The sequence below is a fragment of the Sturnira hondurensis genome, unplaced genomic scaffold, assembly GCF_014824575.4.
Source record: "Sturnira hondurensis isolate 20B ecotype Veracruz unplaced genomic scaffold, ASM1482457v3 Scaffold0021354, whole genome shotgun sequence".
NCBI classification, from domain to species: Eukaryota; Metazoa; Chordata; class Mammalia; order Chiroptera; family Phyllostomidae; genus Sturnira; species Sturnira hondurensis.
The window spans coordinates 20,339,714-20,353,565 of NW_028093985.1; the positions used below are offsets into that span (position 1 = coordinate 20,339,714).

Below are 13,852 nucleotides of genomic sequence, written 5' to 3' on the forward strand. Positions count from 1 at the left end.
CATCATGGTTCTTAATGACCAGCGCTGGAAGAAGACAGGTTGGGTAAATCTCTGTGATTGCAGGTCTGTCCCTCTCAGATTCAATCTCAAATGTTGACTACCAATTCTTCTGCCTAGTCTGGCCTTTAGGAGTCTTTTGCCCACCAGTTGTTCTAAAACTTATCAATTTCTACCTTGCTCTGATACATCTGTGTGCTTTTAAGTTTTTTTTTTTTGTTGTTTTCCCACAAGATTTGTTAACTACTCAGTACTGATTTGTTAACTCCTCAGTACTGTGGACAAACACTTGACTAGGACTTGTAGGTAAAATAAGCCCACAGAAGGCTTCATTCACCAAGATATTGCAGCAGTCTGCCAATTTGTGATGGTCTTTCTTTGGGGAAGAATTTTCTATTCATGAAAGTGATTTCTTCCTAGCTTTTCATACAAGAAAACTATTGAAAGATATCAGCCATGTGTCTGGCATTCCTTGGCCATTTTTTTAAACTAAAATATCTGTTGACATGATTAAAGGGACTATTATTGCATTTAGCATGGCATAATGACAAACACCAGATTTTTTTCCAAACACCAGATTTTAATTCAGAAAACTTGCTTTGTAAAATTTTCCCAGTTACTAGGCTTAAGTCCTTGAAAAGCACACCAAGTGACTCTTATTCTTTTTTTTCCACAAAAATAATACTAATCTTTTTTATTGTCAGATAGGAATGTTTATGAAAGTACTTTATAAATAATAGTGGCATAAATTATTACTATTATTGTCAGTCTTCTTAATCTGAATAATTTGAGTCACCTGCATATCCAGGTTATGATTCTACTCTAGGAATTGTAATGGGACTTTATATTTTGGTTTATCTGAAGGTGATTGAGATTGAACCCAATAATGAACTTTTATTTTTTTTACATTTAGGCTTCCTTTGCCCACTTTTTTGCATATCTCACAATGTGCAAAAAAGAGAAATAATTCTTCATACCCTCTTTTCAGGAGCATACAAGTTTTTTTTCCTTCATTTTTCAAAAAAAATTCAGTAAACTTTATGGCTTATTTTTCCTTACCATCAAAACAAATGAGCATGTAGGCCACTTGAGGCTTTTATGAACCACATACAAATACTTGTATTCATCCCCAGTGTCCTAGTGGGAAAGGTTCTTCTGTTTCTGGACATCATGACATTCTAAACCCATACTAAGTGGAAGTTGCAGGTGTGTTCTTTCCACTTAGGGTTTATCTTTCTGCATTGGTCAATGCTTAGAAGAACTGTAGGAAATTCCCAAGAGCCATCCGAAGTGATGGTTGACTTGGAAGCTGTGGTCGTCCCTCTTGTCCATGCTGAACTGAGGCTTAAGTATGGCTTTACTCTCAGCATGGTCCTCAGACATCTCATCTCTATAAGCAATCAGGCGTCTCCCATGCTTGCAATAAGGGCTTTAAGTTTCCATGAGGCGTTTTGTTGGAGATGAGATGCCACTTTGGCATCACAGTCAGATCTGTGTCTGGTTAATTACAGACTGACTGACTTCCTACATCCAAATGCATGTCTGTAGTTTCCCTTGATTTTTGAAAGCCACCCACATCGGTGGATGTAGAATTATCAACATTCTCAGGAGGAAGATTAAAGGGGTCCTTGTTCAAAGCAGTCTATATATATTTAGCCCTTTGGGATTAAAGTCATTATTATTGTGTACCACCTCCTTCTATTAAACACTATCTTTTTTTTTTTTTAATAGCATGTCCCTGAAAAAAACAGTGGATCTCCTTCCAGGTCAGGAGAAAAGAAAGGAGAAGATCAGGTAATTACACAATACTGGATTTTTATTTTTCTCTTGCTTTTAAATTGTAAGTTCTGAGTTGAAACAAAATAATGAGGTGGCAAAGAGTTCCTGGAGTATTGGCAAATTTAGTTTTAACTAAGATTTGATTCAAGAGTGTTAGTGGAAATCATTAAAAAATAAGAATTAAAGTGCTTCTGGAAAAAGCACCTTAAACAATAGAACTCAGGGTATTTTCTCTGTAGGAATTAGTGAATCTTAAATCTTTTGTTGTGAGCATGGCAGATTGAAAAGGGAAAACAAAATACTGCTGTGGAAAAAGAAATCTTTTTATTTTATTTTATTTTTGAATTATAGCTTACAGTCAATATTATTTTGTATTAGTTTCAGGTATGCAATAGAGTGGTTAGACAATCATTTACTTTACAAAGTGAGCCCCCCCAATATTTCAAGTGCCCACCTGGTACCATACATAATTATTACAGTATTATTGACTATATTCCCTGTACTGTACTTTACATCCCCATGACTGTTTTGTGACTACCAATTTGTACGTCTTAATCCCTTCACCTTTTTTGCCCATCCCTTCATCCCCCACCCACCTGGCAACCATCAAAATGTTCTCTGTATCTATGAGTTTATTTCCATTTTGTTTGTTTGCTTATACTGTTTTCAGATTCCACATGAGGAAATCTATTTCATTAGACTGCACCATGAAAGGAGGACAGTAAGGGCCTAGATTAACCAATCATTCACGTTCCTAAACAGAAGGAAGAGAGAAAACTATTTTTTATTTGGGCCGATTCTGTGGAAATTCTGGGTAAAACCCAGTCTCCCCACTTTGAGATGGTTTCTGTGAGCCTGTGGTTTCTCCCATCACTGAGTGATGCCCCACTGTGAGCACCGTCAACACTGGCCTGTGTCTCCCTGGCGGGGTCCTGTGAGAGTGCTTTCCTTCAAAAAGGCACTGGACTTGCCTCCCCTTTGCTGTTTTTTACTTTTTAAATCGCAGTAGACGTGTTTATCTTCATTCAATAGAAATTACATCACTGCCACCTTGCAAAACAGTCAGGTCCTTAAAGGAACATGAAAATTTAGAAAGCATGAAGTTATCATTTTATTTTTCTCCATTTTATCAATGTGTTTACAGAAAGTTATCTCCTCTTCCTGCTTCTTTTCTGCAGTTTTGAAATATTTAATATGTTTCAATATATTCAATATATAAGGAAGACATAATGGTTAGAACCTGCAGGAATTCTGCACTAAGGTTTATTCTTCTGCTTTCTACTACTGTTTCCATTACGAATACTCATGAAGATATAAGGTAGATTATTTCTTACCCAGAAAATGTGTAGTGAACTTTTTTGTATCCAGGGAAGGATACATTTCCTGAAAAAGTAAAAGTAAACTTTCATTAAGATTTTATCCTGTTTCTTGGTTAAATTATTAAAAATAAGTTTCCATGTAAAACACACATATTTCCTTTTTAAAAATCTTTATTTGTTTATATTTAGAGAGGGGGAGGGAGGGAGAAAGAGGGGAATGAAACATCAATGTGTGGTTGCCTCTTGTGCACCCTCTACTGGGTACCTGTCCTGCAACCCAAGCATGTGTCCTGACTGGGAATTGAACCAGCAACCCTTAGGTTCACAGGACATTTCTCAATGCACTGAGCCATACCAGCCATGGCACATTTTTCCTTTTTATAAGCGTGAAACTCTATATAATATCATTCAGTTCCCTTATCAACACTCCTCTTTAAATATATTCCCAAGTATGTTTTCTCTCAAATAATTTCCTGTTTGAAAACAGTAGTGTTTCTTTTTTTTTTTCAAAGATTTTATTTATTTATCTTTAGAGGGGAAGGAGAGAGGGAGAGAAACATCACTGTATGGTTGCCTTTCGTGTGTCCCCTGCTGGGAGTTGGCCTGCAGGGAACTGGTCTGCAACCCAGGCATGTGCCCTGACTGGGAATTGAACCACGATCCTCTGGTTCGCAGGCCTGTGCTCAATCCACAGAGCTATGCCAGCCAGGGTGAAAACAGTAGTGTTTCTTTGTGCTCCGAATCAGGAAATGATGTTTTTAGATGCTATTCTCTATTAATATTAATAAAGATTCAACTATTTGCACTAAAAAGGAAATCTTTTTAAATATGGTCAGGTGGATAGTAGGCTACTTCTTACAGGCTCATTCTCACCAGTTAGGTTATTATGTGGAAACGTAAATACTACATCTGGAGCGAACAGGCGTTGGAGATCTAGGCAACAACTGCTAGCACTGTGTTAGGCCTTCTTTTTTATACTATCTGGACTATAAAGTAGGTTATTTCCATTTTTGTAAAGGGCTTGGCTAAACCGATAAGGAGCCCTGTTGCACATGCAGCCAGGGGAGTACTCGAGATTTCCGTGTCAGCAAAGGCAGGCTGTGCTTTCAGTTTGAAAGCGAAAGCTGAATGAACTTCTACCTCCAGAAATGGAAGAAGAACTTTTCCCTCTCTTTATTAGCAAGTCAAGCAATTCCAACATGGTTTCATAACACTTGGGAGAAATTCAGATATACAGCTCCTGTACTTGTGTCCGAGTCTTGGACATATCCGTCTGTCCTGCTCTGTCCCAGCCAACAGAAGCAAAGAGGGGACAGAGGCTCTTCCCTGCTCCCAGGTGTAAATCAGTGTAGAGATTCATATATTCTGAGCTGAAGATTGCTTGTCATCTCACTGAATTCTCACCATGTCTATTTGAGAGGGTGGACAGACCTGGGGGTGGGATGACTTGGTAGTCAAGGTATGTTTCCAGTATGGACTGTCTCCAGGGAGTCTCTAATTCTTTATGTAATGTGTAAATAAGTCATTAAGGAGGAATTGTGGCCCTGGAGACAGTTCAAGGAAATCATCCTGCATTAGGCATTATTTTAGCCTTTGTGTTCACAAGTATGAAGCCATGTGTAATCTGGAACTGTTATCTGCCCTACCTACCACTGTGGTTGCTTATCATCCTCTTTTCTTCTTTCTTCTCAGAAAGATTTCCTGAAACTGATTCTTTCTCTCCAATATTTTTCCTACCTCCTGCTCTGTTGAACAAGAGAAACTTGTTTTTGGTTTTGTAATCCATTTTCAAACTAGCATTTACCAGCAAAGGTTAAGTAATGCATTGTCCTTGACATATGCAAATGTACTGGTTGGGCTTCCAAGGTCAGACCCAGGCTTTTGAAACAATTTGAAAATTTGCTTTCTATGCTCAGGGGTACTATTTGGTGCTTCTTCCTGCTCCCTTTATTACTTTGCTGAATTTCATTTGGAGGTGCAAGAAAAGGGGGACACAGGAGGACTTTGGGAATTTATAACCAGGAGTAAAAACCGTAGGGCTGAGTAAGAACAGCTATTATATTGTTGTATGCACAGACATACGGGGGTGATGCAGCTGTGTGAATTTCAGAGATCTTTCTTTTCTTCTATCATTAATAGTTCTTATTGTTGGAGTATGTACCCTAGACAGCCCTAAGTAATCCTAAGGAGTCTGTGTCAATTTTAATAGAATCTTTCAACTAAAATAACATTGATAATGTTTCATTTGCAGTACAAATGCTTGAGATTAGAGTCGAGTCACTTACTTATAACTACTGCTATGAGAATGTATTTGTTTATACAATCGTTATGAATTTGTTAAGTCCTTCTCAGATAGAGAGAAGATTATAAGACCAAAAATTGTAAGGACTAACAAGACAAAGATAAATTGACTAGAGAGCAGGAAAAGAAAAATGAAAACATTTAACCTCAGCACCTTTAAATGCAGTGGAACAGGAAGTCTTTCCAAACCTTCAATGAAATCTGTTTAAAGTATTTGACTAACACATCTGGCCACCCTGGGGGAGTGTGAACATTTTAGCCACATATTTCAGTGAAGTACTAAGGAATAGAATTTAAAGTATAAGGCAGGTACCATCTCACAGAGCCAGTTTTAAGATCTCAGATTTAATAATAGATACATTTTTGTGGGTAAAGAAATGAAGGTTTAAACAGATGAGAAACTATGCCTTAAAGGGAAAAGCATTTAATAGACTTTCTTTACCATAATAGCATTGGTGGTATTCTTTTCCTCACTATTTACTTTTCCTTCTTCTGAAATGCATAATTTAAGTATTGAATGACACCCATTTTTTCTCTTAATGGAATTAGTCTTTTTTTAAATTATAAAAGTAACATATACTTGTGGGGGGGGGAAGGAATTACCCAGAATCTTACTACTTACTTATAACTACTGCTACAAAATTTTGTGTGTAGTCTCAGTGGGATAAAACTGTGTTCATGCTTATTATATATACTGATTTTAGCAACTTTTTAGTGACCATTCAAGTAAAACAATCATTGAAGAAAATTTAGAAAGTACTGAAGGCTTTAGAGAAAAATACCATCTCGAATTCTAGCACCTAGACAGAGGACCACTACTTCCATGTTGGTAGATTTCCCTACATCCTTTTTGAATGTGTACATATTATGTTTAAGCTGAGATAACAAAGCAACATCATTAGTGGGGCCTGGACTGACCGTGATAAACAATGTGCCTTGTGATAGACTGACCTTTTCCAATTAAAAAAGGAGTCATTGTGTGTGGGTTTTAAATATGGATGAAATCATTATCCAAGTACCTTCTACTTAATATGATGGTTAACCTGGTCGTTATTTTGTGTTGCGATTTTGAGGGCGGCAAACACACTTCTTTGAGAAGTCTTCTGGGACACTGTTCCCACACGCACGTGATTTCGCTGCTGTTAGCCAATTCTGGAAGAATACTGCAGTGTACATTGTTTTACGGGATTATTATTAATTGTGGGAGTTTGGCTATGGCTGCACAAGCTGATGTCCCAGGGCCAAGAAAGAGGCAAAGCTTAAGGGGCGCACCGAGGGCAGGCCCGCCGGGCTCACCAGGAGGCCCAGACTCCAGCAGCCGGTCCAGAATCCAGCTGGGTGTCTGATTTGGGAGGTTAAAAAGTCCAAAAGTCTTTTGGACTGCTGTTTCCCTGATTTTTTTTTTTGTTGTTGTTGTTCTAAATTTCGATGTATTTCCCCAATGACTAAAATATATTTCAGGGTAATTTTTCCAGGGAGGGAGGACAATGGTGACTTTCTGAGTCTGCATGGGTCCAAGATGGTTTTCTGCTAACTTTGCGTAAAAAATAAGTAGAAATTTGCACAACATTCTTGGATAACAGTTCTATTTCCTCAAAAATTCTATACCTTTTGCTCCATGATTTTCTAGCCTTTTTGTGCTATAGAGAAAATGTCTGGGGAAGCCTAATTTTAATTTATTTTTAGAAAGCTTAATTGCCCTGCCTTGGTACATACAAGGTCTGTCCAGAGTTGTCCAGCCATGCAATATAAAAAATAAAGACCTTTGCTGAAGAAGACACAAGATACATAAACACTGTACATAGGACAATGACACCTCAGTCCCCTTCTGCCAGGGTCCAGCCTCGGCAGGTCTCAAGGTCCCTGAAGGATGGACGGTGCAGGCGACGAATGAAGAGTCAGACACCCAGTTGGATGCCGGAGAACAGCCAGCCTCTGCGGGCCTGACTGAACTCTCTGAGTTTGATTTAAGCTTTATTTTTATGGAGATTATTATCTATCATTAAAGAAACAGGTGTATGGCATGATCAGTTAAGCAGAAAAAATCAATGCAAAGGTAATTAGGAAAAATACAGGAAATTCCACAGGCTCAGTCATGTTACACAAAGGTTGTTTTGACCAGGAGAGCCATCAGTCAGACAATTAGAAATAGCTGTATCTACAGAGTTTTAAATGTCTCATTGATGAATAGATATGAATTAAAGTTCTTAGAATTTGGCATGGGTTAAAAGGATAGGCTAGACTGGGCAGTAGTTATAGGAAACTCATTACAAGGCCTTTGTGGTGTCTAACTTATCTATCTTTTTGTCTAACATGTTTCGTGATGTACTATGGACTCTGACTCCTTGGTAATTGTTTCTTCGTGCTTAGTTGGTAATAGCTAACCAGCCTCTCCTGTTTCTTTACCTGTCTAATTCTAATTAATATATATTCCTGTCCAAGGTAAACGAGGGGCTGTTACTCATCAACTTTTAGACATTCAGGGGCCACTTCATTAGTGGGGACTTTGTTCTCTGGCCAAGAAATCATTTTGTACAAATTCATTAGAATTATGCTGATCATTGGGCCTGAAACACAGGTGTCTAAAAATCCCACCACCTACTAAATTGCAAAAACAAACATGCAAGGAGAGATAGACAGGAAATCCAGCCACAGTTGCCTCTGCTGTGCAGATGCATCTCATCCGTCCTGACTGTGTCAAGGGATGGGTGCTGGTCAGCTCCTGACACCCTTCAAAGTAGGTACCTTAAGACCTCACACAGTTCTCCCAGTTGCCATCAACTGCCCGGTCGTATTTTCCTGTATCTCATCCATGGTCTGAAATCTCTTCCCTTTCAAAGGTGATTTTAGTTTTGGGAAAAGCCGGATGTTGCAGGGCACCAAATCTGGGCTGTAAGGGTGATGAGTCATCTGGGTGATTTGATGTTTTGCCAAAAAACTCCGCACAAGATGTGATGTGTGAGTAGGTGTGTCATCATGATAAAGCTGCCAATCACCAGTTGCCCATAGCTGTGGTCTTCGGAATCATTGGAATAGTTTCCACAGAGGAATGTTCAAGCTTAATGCAAAATTCGATGCAGATTCTTTGCTCTACTCACACAGTCACTTTAAATGCAATGACCACACAGTACAAATGCTCCTTCAATGGCATCTAAGGCCCCCACTGATTAGTACAGTGAAGTTGTCATCATTCACACATGTGCATTCCAGTCCACTCCCCTTGGCTGCCAGTTAACATCAATGTCGCGCAAACTGTTCTCATTATATTAACAATGGCCGGACTTTTTCCAGACGTACCGTCTAAATGGGAGCAATAATGATTATCACGGTCTTAGTCTGTGACCAAGTGACTAAGGGTGACAGTGGGTCACTATTGCTGGCAGTGACCTGACAACAATAGCAGTTTAGGAAACATTTTCCAGACATTAGCATAGTTTGGAAGTGAATCAAGACTAAAGCAGGGAGAAAAATTAGAAACATTGAACAATAAAATAAGGCAAAACTGGTAGCCACAGGAACAAGATAGAGGTGAAAGCTGTCACATTCAGAATGGCATTATATGAGATAACACTGATTCTCAAATTTTCACATGCCTAAGAATCACCTAGAGATAGTATGAAATATTCAGAGTCCTGGGCCCAGTTCCCATTGGTCCTGACTTAGCAGATCTAAGGCAGGATCAAGGAGTCAGTATTTTTATGTTACCCCAGATGACTCTGTGTCAGTGGTCCTCTGAGCCCATTTTGAGTGAAACTGGGATAATTCTTATCAAGTGCATAGCATAGGGCTTGGCATACATAACCATTTTTTTCTGGTTTCTTGCTTTCTTTTTCCTTTCTAAGATAACCTCCCTCCCCAGCCCCTTGGTCAGCTCTTCTCTGCCATGTTTTGGGGCAGCATTGCTCTGAAGCGCATTAAAATTGCCACCATTTCAAAGAGTCATTGGACCCTGTGGGAGGGAGCCGGTTACAACTGCATGTCTTCCCTGTTCTCCTGGGACCCATCTCTTCAGCGGTTCCCTCTTTCCTTTTACTCTTTATTTAATGATTCCTCTTCAGCCTGCATATTAGTTCAGTCTTCCTCATCCTAGAAGGTTTTAAAAGTAATTGCACAAGCTCCCATCCCATCTTCCTTTCTAAACCTCGCTGCCACAACTCTTGGTTGAAATTATTGTAGAAAAAAGTAGAGAAAGAAGAAAGAAACCAAAAGCCAGTGTTGGTGAGTGCCTGCATGGAGGCGGTAAGGAAGGAGAAATCAGTGAACAAGTCAAAGGAGAAGTAACTAAATGGTAGGGAAAGCTGGATGGTGCATTGCCATCATGAGAAGGCTGGAGGGGGGGGGGGTGTTAGGCTGATAATCCCCTTTTGCATCCCAGACTGATAGGGGCTGAGGAAAGACCCTGAATTGGAGATTGGAATGTTGTAGGTCCCCTGGGGAGCCACTTCTGTTGTGCCTGAGAGGGTGCCCAGTAAGTAGAGCTTCTGCACAGATGGCCCTTCCCTTTTGATGTCATGTGTAGATTTATGCAATGAACACCAGGTGAAACAAAAAAAGTTGGAATCAGTGTTTGTACAAAATGAGGTAAGTGTGCCAAAGTGCATCACATGTTACAGATTTCTTGAAATGTTTACCAATTGTTTACAGATTCATTTATTATGGAACAGTAGCAAATGAGAAAGACAATATTTGGAAAGAACTTACAAGTGAATTCTAAACATATGTTTATCTCAATCCTTAGGGCTCTAGACTTTCTGGATGGGTATTCACATTTTGCAGATCAAACCTCTGATTCCTAAGTGGTCTGGAGGTCAAGGAGCAGAAGTTTTGGACTTCAGTGCATTCCAAAAACATATCACACTGAAATCGCAAATACAGTTTTGAAGAAAAACATTTCTATTATAGTAATTTGAAAGCTAAAATGATAGCATAGTCACATTTCAATTTTGGTTTCACTTAACATTTGGATAAAAATTGCTTCTCTGAATACTTTTGTTATTTTTTTCCTGCTTCCTTTCTTAAAACCTGAGTTAGACTCTGTAAAATCTGAAACCACACATCCATTTCACTGAATATTGAAAGCTGAACAGAAAGCTGAACGACTAATGGGTTTTTGAAATAACACATTTAAAGGTAATGAAGGTTCTTACTACCAATTACACAGATGAGAGGTTGCCGAAATACTTGTTAGATAGGAGACAGTGTTATCTGTCTTCCTGAGTGCTAAACGTGAGTGTAGGGGACACCCAGTGGTGAAAAGGAGGAAATTCCTGACTGTGGCCCAGTGTTAAAAAACTGGTCGTAGAACATTTCTAGCCTCAGCCATGGTAACAGACTGCTGATTTTGTTTTTCTGAATTAACACACGTCAGGGGTGTGTGTGTGTGTTTTAAGAAAGAGCCTTGGTTTTGACTTCTCATGTAAAATTTCTTTAATTATTTGAAAATTTACATATCACAAGATTGAAATGTTGGAAATATGATTAAACTTTTCCTTTAATGAAAGCAAATAATAGTTAGAAATGTGACTGAGAGTCATGCATAAAAAATAAGTAAACCATTTTGACCCAGAAATTCTAATTCTAGGAATTTGTTCCAAGTCCCTAACCAGAGGTGCACTCGCTGGCTGTGTCCAAGTGTATTTGCCATAGCTTTATTTATCACAATAACAAGCCGGGGTGGGGAGGGGGAGTGATTGCATAGCAGGGCCTCAGTGAAGTAGGGCGCGGCTGTAGTGACTGAGTTGTCTTTAACTCCATGCTTTGAAAACATTTAATGAGAGAGGAAAATGTTCATGTTAGAAAAAGAAAAACTTACAATTCCATTTACATAACATTGAAAACATATTGTGCATATTTTTGTATTTGCATGAAAAGAAAAATAACTGAAAGCAATTGTCTTGCATGGCAAGATTTTGAGTGATTTACATTTTCTCCTATTTTTCTCATTATTCTAAATGTGTTTTTTTAATCAGAGGAAAAAGAACAATAAACAGCATGGATAATAAGTGAATAATTTATTTATCCATAGGGAATATTTATTCAGAGTATTTCAACAATGATCAAAACTACATCTATGCCTTTGTCTGCTTAGACCTTAAAAGAGGGGAGTGCTTTATATGTGAGCCTTTTTCCCAAGGCCACTGCTGTGTGCATGTGTGCACATTTGAATATAAATGCGTCTCTTAGCCACGGACAGAGAATAGGGATTTAAGTACTAAGGCAGCACAAAGGGTGAGGATGGATTCTTAAATATTTTTAGTGCATGGTGCCTTTGGCATCTGGTGAAAACTGATAGCTTTTCCTCTGAAAAGTACAAATATATGTGAATACCAAAAAAATACTCCCTAAATGTGACCCCTATTTAAAGAGGCTTAAAGGTACATTTCCACCCTGGAGGGGCAATCTTCTCCAGTAGAGATATTTAGGAGGCACCATGTAATAATATTTCCCTAGTTGGCTTGTTGTTCATATCTGAAATTCCATCATTAGCAACTTCCTTAAGCTTCAAGTTGAGACATTACTTTCCTCTTTTTAAAAACTGTCTGCGTTCCTAGGAGGGGTAATACCATATTAATAATTAACACCTTAGTGAGAAGCAGTTTGACAAGAGGGGAGGAGAATTATGTAAATGCTATTTTCCATAGATTTGGTAAAGGGAGTTGAGAACTAGAGCTTATGACTAGCTAACGCATATGTAGGCATTACATGCACACCTTACAACTGCATTTTTCTGCAGAAGTTGGGGCATGACTCGATTAAGTGACCTGTCTGAGGACACAGTTATTTAGTAGTGGCGCCTAGGCTAGACTCACTTTACGGAGTCTGTGCTTTAGAGAGTATCAGGTGCTCTTTATAGTGTTATCTATTTTAAGAATTCTACCGAAGGCCCACTCCATAGATTTTTTTTTTTACTGCTCTTGTCAATTTTTGTAACTCCCTTCCTTAACTCTTTTTTCCTTCTTTCTTCCTTGTGCTGTGCCTTGTTTTCATTCAAAAGATCACAAAGCAAAATTTAGTCATTCCAATTCCCAGGAATCTACAATGTAAGAAAGTGTGGGGACGGATGTTCCCTCTCCTAGATGGGAAGTGCGGGCAGGGGAAGCTCCGTCACAGCAGACCCTGAGGCAAGAGAAGGATAGCGTTCTCCTGACTGCTAGTCAGTGCAGCCATCCCCAAACTGGAGAGGCTGGAGTGGGCTTGGAGGTGGTGGATGGGGATTCAATAATCAGGAAGAAAACCCAAAACTACTCACTGAAGTGTGGCTACCATAGTGAGTCATGTGGGACTTAGGATTTCATACGTTTCTGCACAATCTTATGAGTTCTTAACTTATGATAATTTATTAATCAGTGTGTCCTGGAGGCCAGCAGGTCCTATCTATTGCATTGCATATGTAATAGCACACATTTATACTTCTCTTGGTAATAAAAGCAATTTGTACCTTTTTGTAGGCTTTTTATAACCATGGTGTACAGGAACGTGTAAATAAGAGCCACAGATCTATAATTGCTAGTATTGGGAAATCTACGTATCCTTTTGAAAGATGATCTATTTCTAGATACTGTTTTCAAATAAAACATGTATTTTCATGTGAAAATAAAATACTTTTCATTTTATAGGGTGACTATTAAGTAATGGAACTGATTTGCTAACAAATATGTCAAAATATATTTTTATATATAATTTTTTATTTAATTATTGTTCAAGTGCAGTTTTCTGTCTTTTACTCCATCCCAGCCCGCCCCCCCCCAGTGCTCCCCTCCTCCCTCCCATTTCCACCCCCTTAGTTTTTGTCCATGTGTCCTTTATACTAGTTCCTGTAAATCCTTCCCCTTTTTCCCTGAAATTTTCTCCCCTTTCCCCTCTGGTCACTGTCCCCCTATATATTTTAATGATTTTTTATCCTGAAATCTACTATATTTCATCAAGCCTAGGATACCACTGATCTAAAAATGCACTGATCAGAAAATGCTAAGAAAGAAAAAAAACTATCAATCTCTGACCAAAGCTTTCTCATACTGATTTTAAGATGCATCTGTATGAAATAGGAGTGAAAGAAGAAAGTGATTTTGAGTCAATGAAATATAAAATTCATTACAAACTTAAAATTTTTTATAGTTAAGGTATTGTCCCTTGTTCAAATAATCTTGAAACTAATTATACTTTCACACTCAGAACACAAAAGAGCTTTATCTTGCCCTTAATATTTTTTCACTAAAATCAGTATTACCTAGTTTAATAGCCTTCCCATCTTTGCCAGATATGAATCTAATTAACTTTTGGTAGTTTCAAAAACTGTGATTTCCACTTGCAGGATAAATATTTGTTTTGCCTATAAGGATAATCAAATACTATGTTGTAGTTTCTGAAGATGGTTAAACAAATGGTGTAAAAAATATCTTGAGCAACTATTTGAGCATGCCAGCTGCCAAGTTGAGCCCTTGAGGCTTTCAATTACT

The 13,852-nt window shown here is 38.4% G+C and overlaps 1 protein-coding gene across 3 annotated transcripts in view; it reads left to right on the top strand.

The window, feature by feature from the left end:
• CAST (calpastatin) overlaps nucleotides 1-13,852 on the top strand; it is a 134,562-nt gene that overhangs the window by 14,161 nt on the left and 106,549 nt on the right. For all 3 annotated transcript variants that reach the window (XM_037032325.1, XM_037032326.1, XM_037032327.1), the window contains exon 2: nucleotides 1,729-1,791. In XM_037032325.1, the coding sequence (XP_036888220.1) occupies nucleotides 1,729-1,791 (63 nt within the window). The remainder of the gene's footprint in view (nucleotides 1-1,728; nucleotides 1,792-13,852) is intronic.